General features: G+C 44.6%; 1 protein-coding gene and 1 pseudogene across 2 annotated transcripts; both read left to right on the top strand.

Moving 5' to 3' along the window:
* The first annotated feature begins 1242 nt into the window (after positions 1-1242).
* Positions 1243-6620, top strand: LOC129066987 (HLA class II histocompatibility antigen, DM beta chain). 2 transcript variants are annotated; one of them, XM_054568698.1, is made up of 6 exons: positions 1269-1469; positions 2174-2455; positions 3671-3955; positions 5290-5406; positions 5554-5589; positions 5927-6620. In XM_054568698.1, exons 1-6 carry the CDS (start codon positions 1415-1417, stop codon positions 5941-5943), a joined length of 792 nt encoding a protein of 263 aa, XP_054424673.1. In that variant the 5' UTR covers positions 1269-1414; the 3' UTR covers positions 5944-6620. The 2 variants fall into 2 exon arrangements, with proteins under 2 accessions (XP_054424674.1, XP_054424673.1); XM_054568699.1 differs by lacking the exon at positions 5927-6620 and having other exon boundaries at positions 1243-1469; positions 5554-5645.
* Positions 6621-7544: 924 nt separating this feature from the next.
* Positions 7545-17657, top strand: LOC129067924 (HLA class II histocompatibility antigen, DO alpha chain-like; annotated as a pseudogene).
* Positions 17658-18556: the final 899 nt, after the last annotated feature.

Here is an 18556-nt window from a genome sequence, read left to right as displayed (position 1 = left end):
ACTCCCCCAAATTGGGATCCTACTCAGCCATAAGAAAAGATGAAATATTGCCATTTGTGACAACATGGATGGACCTTGAGAATATTATGCTAACCAAAGTAAGTTAGTCAGAAAATCATGAGAACCATATGATTTTATTTATATGCGGAGTATAAAGCTGAAAGCAACAAATGAACAAACAGGAAAAACTCACAGACACAGACAACAGTATGGTGGTTACCAGAGGGCAGGGCGATGGGGGCTAGTAAAGGGTAAAGGGGGCCACGCATAGAGTGATGGAGGATGATTTGACTTTGAGTGGTGGGCAAACAACGCAGTGTACAGATCATGTACCATAGAAATGTACACTTGAAACCTACTGGCCAATGTCAACCCAGTAAATTTGATTTAAAGTAAATAAATAAATAAAATAAAATGTGCCTTTTCAAGGGGAAGGAAAGCAGAGAACTTTAATCTTATTTTTTTCTCATGGCTTCATAATGCAGGGACCTGCCCTGGTTCAATGGGACCAGTGGGGGAAACACACAGGGGGGTTTTGAGTTTGGGGGAGACAGGTGAGCTTTGGGTATGGGCCCATCACCAGTGTTTATCAAGGGGTTTAAGTGGAGCTAGCCTGCAGTCTGCCCTGAGATGGCTCAGAGTGTAGGAGGATAGGGCTTCCTGCTCCAGAAAGCAGAAAGGAGGAAATGAAACTCCACTGGCTAGATGAACAAAGACTGTGGGCCCAGGCAGGGATTTTCAGGCCCATGTCCCTGACCCAGGGTGGACTGGCCTTCCTGATTCTGTCTTGCTCTGAGGCCAGAGAGAACCCTCGCTCTCCTGTCTCCTTCATTCTCAGCAGTCCTGCCTCTGCCACCTGCCCCAGAAGGGCCTGTGTGCTCTGTCTGCTGGGTGACAGGGCAGACCAAGGGTTATGGAGTATCTTCCCAAGTAACCTCCCTTTAAGGAACAAAGAGGTTACCTAGTCTGTCTTTGGGGAGGACATTGAGAGGAAACCAGCGGGCAGGACAGGCTACAGCGTCCTGGGGATACTAGGACCCAAGGAAATCCACCTGCAGACTGGTCGTTCCACAGTTAAGAGTTAAGAAAGAGACCAGGAGTCGCTAAGAGCCTAGGGGAGGATGAGATTTACCTAGCAACTGATGACACTAGGCTGAGGCACTCACTGATTTGTCTCTATGATTATTAGCCAATCTGACAATCCTGTTAGATGAGGAACAAGTTAATGTCCAGGGACTGCGTGGCTCCAAACCACTTGTTTAGTGGAGATCAAGGGGCCCAAGCAATACCATATTCCATTCAAGGTCTGGAGATCATTCACCCAGGGTGGGGTTTCTGGGGCAGGCGAGAACTCCAGGCCGCTGGAAGAGGTGGCCCAGGGGACTGCATTCCCTGTGTCTCCCCAGAGCCAATCATGACCACACTCCTGCGGCTGCTCCTGGGCCTCAGCCTGGGCTGCACCGGAGCAGGTAAGGACATTCCTCCCTGGGACCTGCCTTCCTTTGCCCTTTTTGGGAAAAGGACTTCAGTTTTGTTATTGGATTTGGATGCCCTAAACTAGTTTGTCTCCTTATTATATCTGATATATATGTTATATATAAAAATATATATAACATATATATTATACATGATATATATATTTATATATATCTGATAGCACTTGCATTGTACCTTTGTAGCAATTTTAATAGTAATTAAGCTGTGTAATTACCTGTGAAATAATATGGATTTCCTGCTGTAATGTAGGCAAGGACCACATCTGTCGTCTTTGTTGTATCCCCGGCCCCTCACACAGTGCCTGGCACACAAAGATGCTTATAAATATGTATGGAGTGAATATTTAATAACACATCTGGCACTGAAAAAGGCTGACTCTTTCCCTTGACCCCTTTTCTCACTCAACAATGTGGTTTATTGGAACTACATTGTCCTGGGTAAATCATCATTTTTAAACAAGCAGATAGTCTTGGGCCACTCTTTAGTCTCACATAAGGAAGAAACAGGTTCTAAAAACACCTCTGCTACTACTATCTAGTCCCTTAATCAGGGCACCTGGGGACTCCAGCTAATGAGCTTGGTCAGTAGATGCTGCCTGATGTGAGAAATGTGTGCCCCACTCCCTGGGTGTCACTGAGCTTGGTCTCTCACCTGCCCTCTTCTCTGGCTCCTGCAGGTGGCTTTGTGGCCCATGTGGAAAGCACCTGTCTGTTGGATGATGATGGGACTCCACAGGATTTCACATATTGTATCTCCTTCAATAAAGATTTGCTGACTTGCTGGGATCCAAAGGAGAGAGCAATGGTCCCTCTTGAATTTGGGGCACTGAATGTCCTGGCCACTTACCTCTCCAGTTACCTCAACAATCAGGAAAACCTGCTCCAACGCTTGTCTGAAGGGCTCCAGGACTGTGCCACACACACACAGCCCTTTTGGGCGTCACTGACCCAAAGGACACGTAAGGAGGGAGGGGTGCCAAGGGGCTATTAGGAAGCACAGTTAAGAGAGGGGAGGCCAGGGAGGAACATTCAATGGGCAAGGGGTTTGAGATCTGGGCAGAAAACAAACAATGTGCGTACCTGGATGTAGAAAGGAGGGTCACCACTGAAGGGAACACAAGGTGGCTGGTGGGGATGGAGCAGGAATAAAGGAGGAGAGGTGATGTTTGAGCCTGCAGGGAGCTCTTGAGGGGAGAGTCCACGTTTTCCTCCTAGGCAGGCATCTCAGGAGGCAGCCCTCAGTTCCCCCAGGGGCGTGTCAGAATAGCCAGAATGGCTTTCCCCAGTTGTTCCTGCCTTTCTGTCCCAGGACCTGATGTTCTAGGTCTGGGATGGACCCAGGCACAGGAGTGTTTAGAGAGCCTCTGACCGTGTGTGCTCTCATCCTTAATCCCATGCATTGAGAGTGACTTGAGACTGGTAAAAGGAAACTTGATCTCTGCAGGACAGTGTATTGCATCTTGAGATGTGGTTTCTGAGCCACCTTTGTCAGAATTGGCTGGGGAAGGAGCTCATTAAAAATGCGAGCCCTTGAGAGCCACACAGACCTGTGGAATGAAAATATCTGGGGATGCGGGCTAGGGAATCTGTGCTTTAACACAATTTTTAAAATTTTGTTTGAAAAGCACCAAGAGAAAGACAAGCAGGTGGGTCACCTAGGAGAATAAATTAGTAAAAAATGTATATATTAACAATCTCATTAATTTGAACTACACCTATCCAAATTTAGGAGAGTCCCGAGATAGGCTTGTTTCCTTAAACTGAGGAAAAAGGACTTTATTTAGCAAAATAGTTTGTTAAATAAGGTTTGAGGACAAAAGTCTTTGTCTGCCTTTATATAAACCCCAACTTACAACTCTGGACAACCATTAGCTTGTGTGCTTGAGATAAGTACAGTGATGTCTGAAACAGCTTGCGGGTCAGACCCGGCTTATACTTACTGTGACCACACCTAATTTTGGAGAAGAAAAAGAGAGGGGCAGTGAAGGAATGGGAGAAAAAAAAGAGCGAAGCAGGAATAAATTCTGATTCCTTACTTTTAAAGGGATGTGTGGTGGCCTGGGGTGGGCATGGAGACAGTAGTTTGACAAAATCCATGAAGAATTAAAGAAGGAAAGAAACCAGGTTGGAGAAAAGGCCCTCCCTCCCTCATGACCATGTTTTCCTCTATGCAGGGCCTCCATCTGTGCAAGTAGCCAAAACCACTCCTTTCAACACGAGGGAGCCTGTGATGCTGGCCTGCTACGTGTGGGGCTTCTACCCAGCAGATGTGACCATCACATGGAGGAAGAACGGCCAGCTTGTCCCTCCTCATGGCAGTGCCCATAAGGTTGCCCAGCCCAATGGAGACTGGACATACCAGACCCTCTCCCATTTAGCCACAACCCCTTCTTTTGGGGACACCTACACCTGTGTGGTGGAGCACATTGGGGCTCCTGAGCCCGTCCTTCAGTACTGGAGTAAGTGTGTGACAGGAGGGAGGAAGTAGGGTTAAAACAGAAAGCTATTGAAAGTGAACAAAGGTTGAAAATGAACACCAATATTTTGGCAGAGGGAGTGAAATGTGGAGAGGTCCATGGTGTATGGTAGAGAGGGAGATGCTGAGAATGAGAAGTGGGTGTGGGGGAACTTATGGAGGGTTTATGACAGAAGACAGGCCGATGGGGTACAAGAATGGAAAGTTAGTTGTTGTTGCTGTGGTGGTGTTGATGTCATGTGCTTGTCTGAGGGTGGGAGGGGAGCAGGACTGTCTTGAAAAGAGGATGTAGATTTCAGAACTAAAAATTGTGATGCAATATTCTAGGATCTTTGGATTTCAACTATTCTGCTGTCAGATCAGGAATGGGAATTGGAGAAGTAAAGAAGGTTGCAGAAGAAAGGGGGCTCTCTCCTGGCATGGGACAGTACTGAATTTGGGCTGCTTAGTCAGGGAGGAAAAGCCATGGCTGGTAAACACTTGGATGTGCATGTTTGGGGGCTAATGAACAAGGAACCAATCACAATTGCTCAAACACCAGGATCAGAAGTAGTAAGGGAATTAAGAGAAGTTACACACAGATTTGGGAAAGAGAAGAAGAAGAAATGAGGAAGAGGAAGGGTGTCTACAAAGGGCCAGGGAACAGGATCCCAGACTGGCTGCTGAGGCCACACCTCCCCGCTGTGGGGAGTGTGGCTCTTGTTGGACAGCTGAGAAGGTCATGAGAAGCAGAGGGTGGCACTCTCAGGCTCTCCTGGGCAAGTCTCCCAGCCTGCCCAAGGAGTTCTTTTTAGTTGTGGGATGTTCATTTTAGCAAGGGGAAGGAATCTAGGTGGAACAGGATTTAAAGTAGGATCAGCTCGAGGACTGTGAAGTGGGTGGAAACAGGTTCTGGAAGAACACATGGGAAATCTGGACGTGGACAGGAGGAGATGCAGAACTTATAGAATAGAACCATTTGTGGTTAGGAGAGGTGGCAACACATTTTAATAGGATAAACTCAGAGCAAGAAATGGAGCAAATATTGTCACCATGGAGTAAATGGAAAGGGAATGAGTGACGCTTTATTCTTTGGGGTGAAGGAAGAAAGTAGGATGCCTTGAGAGAACCCAGTATAAGAGAGGAACTAGAAGCTAAGGCGCTACCTCTAGGGATTCGCTAGTTATTCTAGGAATAGAGATTCACAGGATAGCAGTTTTGAGGAATGAGAGGTTGGAATGAAGCACATTTGAATCTGTTAAATGGAGGTTGAAATAAATAAAGTTGCTCTGGCAATAAGCAACAGAAATTGGTTCTACTAAGTTTCTGTTCCTGCAGCACCTGGACTGTCCCCGGTACAGACGGCGAAGGTCTCTGTGTCTGTAGCAACCCTAGGCCTGGGCCTCATCATCTTCTCGCTTGGTTTGCTCAGCTGGCGGAGAGCTGGCTCCTCTGGTGAGTAACCTTCCTGACCTCACTCCCAATCTCTGCTCACTTTCTGTCTGTGATTGGTTCTCCCATTGCTACCTCATTTGCTGTAAATAATACCAGATACTTTTATCCACAAAGACTGTCCTCTAATCAAGTACTTTCCTCCCCCAGGTTATACTGCCCTGCCTGGATCCAATTTTCCAGAAGGTAACATCTGTGTTGGTCTGTTTGCCTACTGGTCCTTTGGAAGGGGTGAAGTTTGAGGGGTCAGTGCTGGGTTCAGCTAAGGTGCTTATAGTAGGGGTGAGCTTCCACCTGGATCAGGCCAACAGTATGATTTAAGCCACCGTTGGAATTAGGAGCAGGAAAGAGGAGAGCCTACCCTCCTCTTCTATCCAGTGGAGTGTCACAGGGAGAAGGCCAAAGGTAGCTGCAGAATTTTCAGTATCACTGTATTAAGGGCTCTGGCATGATGGTTATAGAGATAAATGAGGGGGTCAAGTTGGTTTGAAGCCTCATTATCTCCTTTTTATTTCTTCTGCAGGCCGGCACGTTTCCTAGAGGCAGGATCCTACAACTTCCACTCCAAGTGAGAAGGAGATTCAAACTCTTAGTGATGCTTCTGTGTCCTCTAACATCCTCAAACCCTCCAATTTTTCTTGGATCTCATGGCTTCCCCATCTGATTCTTTATGTTTCCCAGTCTCCTCCCCATGTAAACCTTGGAAACAGGGAAATTCATTTCTGGGAATATTCTGTAATCAAGTAACTGTCCAAGGCTGTATTTCTGGGGTCAATATAATCTGGGGAGGAAGGCTAAAGACCTTCATGGGAGCCCCACTCAGACACAGAGGGCAGTGAGTCACTGGTGATATCTCTGAGGAATAAACTCTGGTGGAAGGATGGCTTTTCCATGCCTTTTCCTGAGGCACTGGGGAGGCACTATGGGTAGAGTTGGGGACTGGGGTTGATTCTTTCCGACTTGAGTGGAGAGTCCTCCTCCCATTTCTCCATCTAGAAAGATAGAATTTGGGGCTGTTTTAAAGTTCATAATTCATAAGAAGAAATTGAACTGTGGTAGGATGGAGTCACAGAGTAAGGTAGAGGAAGGGATTAACAGTTTATTTTGCTTCATAAAAGGTTTTATGAGGGTTAAATGAGCTTGTATGTGAATATGACTAAGAACATTGGGTGGAACAAAGCGAGCCCACAATAATGACTCAACTTTCTGGGCCAGGCATTGCACCAGGTGCTTTAGACACGTTATTTCATTTGATCGTCACAACCCTGACACAGACCCTCAAATAGTCAGGATCCAGGGGGCAAAGCTTAACTTCAGATCTGAGTGCTGGTGGTTATTTCATCCATATCCTAAGTGGGGAAGAGAACACAGCTCGAGTGCCAATCATGACCTAGCACTGGGTTGACAGATTAATATTTGTACAATATCTCGCCATAACCCCACAAGGGAAAAATTGCCTCCCTCCAAGTCACACATGAAGAAAGTGAGGTTCAGAGAGGTTAAATAACTTCTCTAAGGTATGAGAGTGAGTTCTTTATAGGATGTTTGTCTACCTGAGCGGGATGTAACTGGACTGTTTTATTCTGAGGCCCCTTGTGCTGGTGAGCACCACTCTTCAGAGCCAGATTCCGTTCCCTCCTTCCCCAAACCCAAGGGGCAGCCACTGTTGGGTACTGGATTTCAAACTGCAGGAGCCAGGTGCTCTTTGTGTCTGGTGAAGAGCAACTCCTCCTGGACTCGGAAAGCGGGGCTGTGCCACTGCTTTTGGAATAAGAGTTGGATACTGGACTTCAGGCAAAACAAAACAAAACCAAAACAAACAACAACAACAACAAAACCCCAAACAAACTCAGAAATGATAAGTACTCGACAAACTTAGCCTAACAGAAGATTGTGGAGGGAGAACCAGGAGTTACAGGGGCTTGTTTGGGTGGGGGTATCTATACAGGAACACATATGATCAGGATCTGATGACCTGGGAGGGTCAGGCAATTGTGCGGAATCTTCTTGTGTGCTGATGTCCATGGCTGTGGGTGGGCAGGAGGGCTTGCCATGGGGACTAGGCCCCTTCAGCCTGGGACAGTTTCTATGCTGATGGGGGCCTGCATAAGAGTGGGAGTAGCACTGTTCATACAGACTCGATGTCCCACGTAAGTGCTCAGTGTTTGTCCAACCCATGAATAGAGCTTCCACACCCATGGTTTCTACAGAAGAATCCTTGTGACCAGGGCATCTTTTCTGGAAGAAGTTTACTGAAGAAGTCATTGAGAGGGGAAAGTGCTCATGAATTCGAAATGGTTATTCTCTGAGCAAGGCCATGAAAGTAGGAAGAGAAAGTGTACAGTATGCTGTGCTAATTGGTAAATGCAGGCTCAGAAATTAATCTTCATAAGTTTTATCCATTTTCTATTTAAGTTTTTATATAGTGTTTAACTAATTAGCTTGGGTATCATGTAAGTAATCTCCTTTTACTTGACAATGTGTTTCTTTAATAACTTCCTATTTGAAGTCTTGTCATGTTTCATTTTCATTTTTCCATTCACTGTTCTTGTTTTTGTTTGTTTGACAAAGCAAATTCCATTTGAAATTCTAGTCTAGTCTTGGGGTAGGGCTTTGGGTTTTGTCTGTTCCTATACGGTTTTGAAGAAGCTGCACGTCTGAAGGGCCTGGATCTGGTCACAGCAGAGAGATGCAAAGTGGCAAGATCCTCAGGGGAAAGCAAAGGGTTAGAAGGGTTAGCTAATTGGATGGCTTCCTGTCCCCCTCTGGAGACTCCCATGCAGTCTTTTCTCTGCCCTAACCTTGTATGTTCCCATATAGATGGGGAGCAGAAAAGCTCTATTTAGGTCTCCTGGGATCCAGGACACCAGATTACAATAGGGAGAAAAGGGAAGATGTATGTGTCATTACACAGGGGAGTGACGGGTACCTGGAAGGGAGGTAGAGGAGGGGTTACGGGGGCAAGCTCCAGAACTGCATGAGCACAGTAGAATGTTGAACATAACGAAATGTCAAAAAGGGGTGTGTGTGTGTGTGTGTGTAAGAGAGAGAGAGAGAGAGAGAGAGAGAGAGAGATGGATTTTGGGTTATCTAATCCAAATAGCACAACAAATGATTTCTTCCCTTCAATATCTTGTTTGTTTTAAAAGCTGAACTTGGAGCTGGAATTGACTTTAAAGATCGCATAGCCCCACTCTTCAATCATAAAAGAACTGGCTCTATGCTCAGGAGGGCATGCACAGAATCTTCAACCATCAGTGAAGATAATGCTACTTTAGAGAGCTGTGTTGACTTCAAGTTTGAGGTTTTTATTTTGACCATTAAGGAAATGGTAGTAAAGCCCAAATACACAGCAGTGGGGGTTAGGTGTCCTCAGCGTTGTTTCCTGAGGGAGAGCATGTTTCTGTGTTCCAGGTTCTCTCTGTTTCCTTACTCATGCACACATTCAGTTGAAAGGAACAGACAGGCACTGGTATTTAATCTCAACGTTTAGGAAAATTATGTTTAGATCATCTTCTCAGGTAGTTCTGTTTGTAAAGTGAAATTGGGGATATTGAATGACAGATGATGGTGGAGTCTAACTCCGTCCCCACTTTGGTTTTGCATGGAGGGCCTGACATCCCGAAGACCTCATACCACCTTGGTGCTTCCTGCCACCCCTTGGCCAGACCAGGCCGCAGGAGCTGCGGGGGCGGGGTGGGGGGGCAGCAAATACACAGAGATTGTTCCCAGGCAGAGGTTTACTTGCTCTCCCAACCCTTCCTTTCTCACTTTTCCATTGTACATGAGGCTTCCAAGAGCCCCTGGCCAAACTGGTCTGGGCAGTGAATGAAGAAATAAATGGCTTTCATTGTATCAGGGCCACAACAGAAAACAGGGCACACTCAAAGTAGGATAGTTCAAGGAGAGTCTCTTTACAAGGAAGTGTTACAAAGAAGTGGGTGACAGATGGTAAGTGACCTGGCACAGTAGGTGAGCTGTCACTACCCCAAGACCTGAAGAGACAAGGGACTGATGAGCTTATCAACTCAGGACAGCAAGCTCTATAGGGTCTATAGAGCCACTAGCTTGCCAGCAGCAGTTTCCTTCAGTCAAGGGACAGAGCCAGCCCAAGGTAACTTTGCAGGAAGGGAGCCAAGGGAACAAAATCCCCGACCTCGCCCTCCTCCTTCAGCTTTTGGGGCAAGGTTGAAAGCAAGGAGCTTGAAGCAAAGAGCTTGGGAGCCTGTGATGTTGTGCATGCAAGCACCCCAGGCAGTAACCAGGGTGGAGGAGTGTGGTTTGGGAAGGACAGATAAAGAACAGCTGGCACATTTGTAATATGAAGGAAAGAAGCCAAGGTTGGGGAAAAAGATATAAAACTCGGGTTTCCTTTGGCCTTAGACGAGGACAAGACCTCAGTAACAAGAGAAGACCAAGTTTTTCGTTTCCTGCTGGGAGCTCAGGGAGGACACTCATTTCTGGTTCTCTTCACCCCCAAGATTTGTGTACTTCTTTGTGGATCTTTACTTTTTCATACATACTTTACAGTAAGTTTATTGAGTTCCTCAAAGTTAAACTTGAATTTTGATTTATATTGAATTTATAGAGCCACTTGGGAATAACTGATTATTTGTTAATATTAAGTTATCCCATGCAAGAGCAAAGGGTATTTCCCTATTTATTCAAATCATCTTCTTTGCTCTTTATTATGCTTTTTTAAATTTACTTTTTCCACAGAGGTTCTATATATGCTCAATTAATTCTTAGACATTTTATAGGTGTTGCTGCTATTGTGATTGGTGCTTTATTGTATTTTTACTTTTGAATCAGTTATTTCTGATGTATAGAAATGTAACCAATTTTTAAAATGTAACTAATGTTATAACAATTATGGCAAAGCTTTCCTGAGCCTACCCAGCTCAGCTGGCTCACTTGCTGTGAATCAGGCCATTTTAATACAGCCTAGAGTGGCAGGATTCCAGATAAGACAATGAGGACCACTTCATTGACCTGGACCCATGCTAGGTACCAACGGGGGCCCATTGTGCCCCACCAGCTCCTCACTTTGCATTGGGTGAAGTTGCATGAGTTTCCTTGGAATTCCAGATTTCCCCTGTTTTAAGCACCTGCATAGCAGCTCAAATGCCATGGTTGAGGTTGAACCCTAGTCAACTAGCATGAAAGTCAGTCCCACATATCAACAGGCCAACAGCAATCAAGACTCAATTGAACAGAAGGGACATTCCTAGAGTACCCAGCTCAGGAGATCAAGGAGAGTGCATCACTAGGTCCTCCAGGTCACCTACTACATAAGGCCACCCATAAATATGGAAAGTCATAGTAGATCTATCTAATGCATAGAAACAAATACAAAAAGACAACCAAAATGGGGAGACAGAGAAACAGGTCCCAAATAAATGGAGGAGGAATCTCAAGGAGAAAAGCTAAATGAAATGGAGGCAAGCAATCTATTAAATGCAGAGTTCAAAATAATCTTTCTAAGGTTGCTCAAGAAACTTAGTGAGAACTACAACAGCATAAAAAAGAACATAGAAACCATGAAACAGAACCAGTCAGAAATGAAAAATACTGTATCTGACATCAGGAATACACTGGAAGGAATAAACAGTAGTTTGGATAAAAGAGAGGGTCAAATCAACATTTTGGAAGACAAAATAGAAAAAAAAATCTGATCAGACTTCCAGCCAACATGGAGGCATAGGTAGATACACTTTGTCTCCTTGCACAAACAAAAGAAGGACAACAACAAATTTAAAAACAAAAACAACCAGAACTGCCAGAAAATCTAAGTGTATGGAAGTCCAACAACCAAGGAGTTAAGGGAAAAATATTCATCCAGACTTTGCCACAATGCAGTGATGTGGGCTGCCCCGCGCCCCCCACCCCAGTGAATACCTAAGGCTCCGCCCCCAAAAGGTAACAGGAGTGCTGAGACAAAGAAATATGGCCCAAATGAAAGAACAGATCAAAACTGCAGAAAAATAGTAACTAAGCAATGAAGAGATAGCCAACCTATCAGACACAAAGTTCAAAACACTCATAATCAAGATGCTTACAGAAATGGTGGAGTATGATCACAAAATACAGGAAAAGTGAAGGCCATGCAAAGTGAAATAAAGAAAAATACACAGGGAACCAACAGTGAAGGGAAGGAAACCAGGACTCAAATCAATGATTTGGAGCAAAAGGAAGAAATAAACATTCAACCAGAACAGAATGAAGGAACAAGAATCCAAAAAAGTGAGAGAGGCTTAGGAACCTCTGGGACAACTTTAAATGTTCCAACACCTGAATCATAGGGATGTCAGAAGGAGAAGAGGAAGAGCAAGAAGTTGAAAACTTATTTGAAAAAATAATGAAGGAGCCGTGGTTGGTGTGGCTCAGTGGATTGAGTGCCAGCCTGTAAACCAAAGGGTCACCAGTTCAATTTCCAGTGCAGGGCACATGCCTGGGTTGTGGGTCAGGTCCCCAGTAGGAGGCATGTGAGATGTAACCACATATTGAAGTTTCTCTCCCTCTCTTTCTCCCATCCCTTCTCTAAAAATAAATAAATAAAATAAAGTGAAATGTAAAAAAAATTTTAAAAAAAGAAGACTATACTTCCTTTAAAAAAATAATGGAGAACTTCCCCAATCTGGCAAAGGAAATAGACTTCCAGGAAGTCCAGGAAGCTCAGAGAGTCCCAAAGAAGTTAGACCTAAGGAAGCACACACCAAGGCACATCATAATTACATTACCCAAGATTAGAGGTAAGGAGAGAATCTTAAAAGCAACAAGAGGAAAGGAGACAGTTACCTTTAAAGGAGTTCCCATAAGACTATCTGGATTTCTCAAAAGAAATCTTGCCGGCAAAGAGGGGCTGGAAAGAGGTATTCAAAGTCATGAAAGGCAAGGACCTACATCCAAGATTACTTTATCCAGCAAAGCTATCATTTAGAATGGAAAGGCAGACAAAGTGCTTCCCAGATAAGGTCAAGTTAAAGGAGTCCATAATCACCAAACCCTTATTATATGAAATGTTAAATGGATTTATCTAAGAAAAAGAAGAAGATCAAAACTATGAACAGTAAAATGAAAACCAATTCACCACTATCAACAACTGAACCTAAAACAAAACAAACTAAGCAAACAACTAGAACAGGAGGATAATCACAGAAATGGAGATCACATGGAGGTTTATAAGCGGGGAGAGGGAGGGGGTAGAATGGGGAAAAAGGTACAGGGAATAAGAAGCATAAATGGTAGGTACAAAACAGACAGGGGGAGGTTAAGAATAGTATAGGAAATGAAGAAGGCAAAGAACTTGTATGTACGACCCATGGACATGAACTGGGGAGGAGGGAATGCTGGTGGGAGGGGCACAGGGCAGAGGGGAACAAAAGGGAGAATAAAAATGGGACAACTGTAATGGCATAATCAATAAAATATACTTTAAAAAAGACACCAAATCAGAGCAGCAACAAAAAAAAAATTAAAAAGAATGAGGAAAAGTGAAGGAAATTTGGGAAACATGAAGCATCACAACATGAGCATCATAGGGGTACATGGTGAAGGAAAAAGACACAGAAGTCCAGGAAGTACAGAGAGTTCAAAACAAGATGAACTCAATGAGGTCACACCAAGACGCATGATAATTAAAATTGCAAAGGTTAATGACAAAGAATCTTAAAAGCAGCAAGAGAAAAACAAGTAATTACCTACAAGAGGGCTGCCACAAGATTGTCAGCTGATCTCTCAACAGAAACATTTCAGGTTAGAGGGGATTGGCATGAAATATTCAAAGTCATGGAAATCAAGAACCTAGAATCAAGATTACTTTACCTAGCATAGTTATTATTTAAAATTGAAGGAGAAATAAAGAGTTTCCCAAACAAAAAAAGCTAAAGTAGTTTGTTACCACCAAACCAGCACTACAAGAAATGTTAAAGGGCCTGCTCTAAAAAGTAGAAGAGGGATAAAAAAGAAACAGAGTTAAAAGAATCAAATAGCAATAAATATGTAACTACCAATAATCACTTTAAATGTAAATGGCTTAAATGCTCCAATAAAAATACATAGAGTAGCTGAATGAATAAGAAAGCAAGAGACATATATATCCTGTTTACAAGAGAGCCACCTCAGAACAAAAGACACACAGATGAAAAGTAAAGGAGTGCAAAGATATTTCATGCAAATGGAAATAAAAAAGTTGTGGTAGCAATACTCATGTATGATAAAGTAGACATTAAAACAAAGAACTATAGTAAGAGACAAAGAAGGACACTATATAATGACAATCCAACAAGAGGATATTAGTTTGGTAAGCATTTATGCAACCAACATGAGTACCTAAATATGTAAAGCAAATCTTGATGAACATAAAGGGAGAGATTGAAACATCAGTGGATAGATCCTCCAGACAAAAAATCAACAAGGAAATGGTGGCCTTAGATGACACACTAAATCAGATTGATTTAATTGATATCTTCAGAGTAATTCACCACAAAGTAGCAAAATATACATTCTTTTCAAGCACACATGGAACATTAGGACACAAAACAAATCTCAATAAATATAAGAAGGCTGAAATAATATCAAGCATCTTCTCTGACCATAATGGTATGAAACTAAAAATCAACCACTGGAAAAAAAAACTGAAAGACACACAAAGTCCTGATGGCTAAATAATGTTAGTAAACAATGAATGGGCTACTGATGAGATCAAGGAAGAAATCAGAAGTTACCTTGAAACAAATGAAAAAGAGAACACAAAAACTCAAAGTCTACAGGACATAGCAACAGCGGTCCAAAGAAGGAAATTCATAGCATTACAGGCCTACCTCCATTCATGATAATACAGCTCTCCATACAGCCCCCATTCATGATAATAACTCTCAGCAAAGTGGGAATAGTTGGAATATAACTCAACAGAATAAAGGCCATGTATGACAAACTCACTGCCAATTCATAGTCAATGGGCAAAAACTAAAAGTATTTTCCTTAAGGTCAGGAACAAGACAGAAATGTCTGCTTTCCCACTGTTATTCAACATAGTACTGGAAGTCCTAGCCACAGCAATCAAAGAAGAAAAAGGAATAAAAGGAATCCAAATTGGAAAGTAGGTAGTAAACCTGTCATTATCCACAGATTCCATGATACTGTACATAGAAAACCCTAAAGACTCCACAAAAAGGCTACTAGAGCTAATAAATGAATTCAGCACAGTAGCAGGATACAAAATTAATATTTAGAAATTAGTGGCATTTCTAGGTACCAATAATGAACTATCAGAAAAAGGAAAATTAAAAAAAAACAATTCTATATACTAATTCAACAAAGAAAAATAAGGCACCCAGGAATATATTTAACCGAGGAGATAAAAGAACTGTTCTTGGAAAACTATTGTGCATTGAAGAAAGAAATTGAGGAAGATACAAATAAGTGTCCTTGTTCATGGATTGGAAGAATTAACATCATTAAAGTGTCCATACTCCCCAAAGCAATCCTATCAAAAGATTGCAAAGCAAAGCAATGCAATTCCTATTAAAATACCAATGGCATATTTCATAGATCTAGAATAAATATTCCAAAAATTTATATGAAACCAAAAGAGATCCTGAATATCCTCCACAATCTTAGGAAAGAAGAACAAAGTTGGAGGAATCACAACACCTGATATCCAACAATACTACAGGCCATTGTAATTAAAACATCCTGGTACTGGAGTGAGAATAGGCATATTGATCAATAGAACAGAACAGGATAGAAATTATCCCATGTGTATGTGGTCAATTAATATTTGACAAAAGAGGCAAGGGCATACAATGGAGTAAAGACAGTCTCTTCAGAAAATGGTGTTGGGAAAATTTGACAGGTACATGCAAAAAAATGAAAGTAGGCCACCAACTTACACCACACACAAGAATAAACTCAAACTGCATAAAAGACTTAAATGTAAGTCACAGAACTGTAAAAGTCCCCCCAAAAAGAAACACAGTCAGTAAAGTCTCAAACATCTCTTGTAGTAATATTTCTTGCTAGTATATCTCCTAGGGCAATGGAAAAAAAGGTAAAAAGAAACAACTGTGACTATATCAAACTAAAACTTCTATACAGCCAAAGAACCTATCAACAAAATGAAAAGGAAGCCCACTGTATGGTAGAACACATTTGCCAAAGATATTTCTGGTAAGTGGTTAATTTCAAAATATATAAAGAACTTATTTAACTCAACACCCAAAGACAAACAATCCAATTAAAAAATGGGCAATGGACCCGAATAGGCACTTCTCCAATGAGAATGGGCAAATGGCCCAAGACATATGAAAAGATGCTCAACATCATTAATTATCAGAGAGATGCAAATTAACGCTACAGTGAGGTATCCCCTCACACATGGCAGAATGGCTACCATGAATAAATCAACAAACAAGAAGTGCTGGTGAGGATGTGGAGAAAAAGGAACTCTAGTGCACTGCTGATGGGAAGGCAGATTGGTGCAGCCACTGTGGAAAACAGTATGGAGTTTCCTCAAAAAATTAAAACTGGAATTTACTTTTGACCCAGTGATCCCACTGGTGGGACTATATCCTAAGAATCCAGAAACACCAATTCAAAAGAATTTATACACCCTTATGTTCATAGCAGCATTATTTACAATAGACAAGATCTGAAAACAACCCAAATGCCCATCAGTAGATGAGTGGATAAAAAGCTGTGGTACCTTTACACAAAGGAATACTACATGGCCATACAAAAGAAGGAAATCTTACCTTTTGCAGCAGCATGGATGGGCCTGGAGATTATTGTGCTAAGTGAAATAAGACAGTCAGGAAGAGACAAATGCCATACGATCTCATTTATATGTGGGATCTAATGAACAAAATAAACTGATGAATAAAATAGATACAGAAACATGGACACATGGAACAGACTGACAGTTGTCAGATGGGAGAGGATTGGAGGGGACTGGACGAAAGGCAGTGCGTGGATTAACCAAAACATACATGCACAACCCATACACACAGAAAACAGTGTGGTGATGGCCGGAGGGAAGAGGGGTTGGGGGGGGGGTTGGAGGTAGGCAAAGTGGGGCTACCAGTCCTACCGTGCCTCGAGGCAGCTCACCCATGGGTTCGATAGGGAACAGCAGTTCTCTGTGGAGGAGGGAGGCTGTGTGGCGCCTGCCTCAGTTTGGCGACTTCACCCACAGAGGGAGCTGGCTGGATCTCAGCAAAGCCCCCTGGATGTCTGGCTGGAGCGCTCCAGCTGCGCGGAGAGCCACCCTGACGCGCCCTCCTCCTCCAGGCAACGGAAGCCCAGAGCCGCCTCCCGCCACCTCACAGGCCCCTGTCCGCGCTGGCCCTGGGCTCCCAGAAGCTGCGCCTGTGGTGCTGAGCCCCTTTCTTCCCAGGAGGCTCTAGATCTCTCCCACCTCTTCGGCAACGCTTCCTCCTTGACGGAGGAGCCCCGCCCCCCGGACTCCCCTCTTCAGGGACCTGTCAGGTGCAGGAGCCGCTGGCGCCCCCACTGCCCTCCTCCTCTTCTCCTCCCTCTGTCCACCCCCCGCCCCCGCCCGCCCCCGCCCGCCCCATGGCCTCCTGGCCCAGCGGCTGCCTGCCCGCAGGTGTCTACATAGGAGCACATGTCCCTCAGTCCCAGTCCTAATAAGGCCCAGCTGCAGCGATGATCCTGGGATTTAGGGCCTCATTTCTCCTCGTGCCTCTAAAGGTGACCCACTCCCAGAGTCTCACATAGAGCTGGGCCAGACCAACGTCTTCACCTGCATCGTGCACAACCTCTTCCCCCGAGATCCACGTGGCCTGGCTGCGCAATGGTCCAACAGTCACCGACGGGGCGGCCCAGACCAGCTTCTATTCCCAGCCGGAGCGCGGGTTCCGCATGTCCCACTGCCTGACTCTCGTGCCCTCAGCAGAGGACATCTGCGACCGCTGCGGGCGCACCGGGGCCTGGGTGGCGCTCCTCCGGCCCTGGGGTGTGGACCCTCGCCGGCCCACTCTCCTCAGTCCCTGTTCCCTTTACCCTGAAATCCCTCCGCTGCGCCCCTCACCTTCCTCTCTCTGCCAGAGCCCCAGGTGTCTATCCCGCTGCCAGACACCGCGGATACCCGGGTCTGTGCCCTGCACCGGAGCATGCGCCTTGTGGGCGTCCTCGTGGGCATCGTCCTCTTTGTCACAGGCACGTGCATGTCCAGTGTCACCAGGTGCAGAGCTCAGGGGTCTGACGGGGGTGGAGGGAGTGGAAGAGGCTGAGCAGAATGAGGGCGGAGAATCAGAAATGCTGTGGGGAGGAAGGGTGACATGGACACGCAGGGGACAGGGGACAGAAGAGCAGAGGTGAGGCGAGGGGGGGAGGTTTCAGGGAGGTGGCAGTCAGAGAGAGGATCCCAGGATTGTGAGCCTAACCAGCCTTGGTGATATGGGTTTTTCTCTTTTAGGTAATGACCCTTCTGAGAGAAATGGATTGTGCGAGACTCCTACGACCCCTCCACGTTTCTGGCAGCCCTTGCCTGCTCCCTGCCACAGTCCTAGTATGCCGCCCCCCCCCCCCCAGCCCTCCCCGCTGACTTGGGATCAGCCTCTGTCCCCTAGGTCTCTTCCTTTCTGTCCCCAGTGCTCATGGCAGGACTTGCGGGGCACCAACTCCTTCCTTCCCCCTGCCCGTGCACTCACACACACTCACGGGCACACATGCACACACACATGCACATGCATGCACATTCACGCACATGCACACACGCACTTTTTAAAATTTAATCTTTATTGTATTTTTTCCACTACCATTTTGTCCCCTTATACGGCTCTCCCCCAGCAATCACCACCTCTTGTCCACATCCATGAGTCATTTTTCCTTTTTGCTCAATCCCTCAGTCCCCTAACGTCCCCCAACATCCTGCTTTCCATCTATGAGTCTGTCCCCATTTTCCTTGTTAGTTCAGTTTGTTCATTAGACTCCACCTCTGAGTGAAATCATATGGTATTTGTCTTCCTTTGACTGGCTTATTTCACTTAGCATAATGTTCTCTAGGTCCATTCATACTGTCACAAATGGTAAAATTTTCTTCTTTTTTACGGCCGAGTAGTATTCCTTTGTGTAAATGTCCCATAGTTGTTTTATCCACTCATCTACTGATGGACACTTGGGCTGCTTC

This window comes from Pteronotus mesoamericanus, unplaced genomic scaffold (genome assembly GCF_021234165.1).
Source record: "Pteronotus mesoamericanus isolate MK-2021 breed Mesoamerican mustached bat unplaced genomic scaffold, CSHL_Meso_final contig_20, whole genome shotgun sequence".
In the NCBI taxonomy this organism is placed as follows: Eukaryota; Metazoa; Chordata; class Mammalia; order Chiroptera; family Mormoopidae; genus Pteronotus; species Pteronotus mesoamericanus.
This window is presented reverse-complemented; position numbering and strand designations above follow the sequence as displayed.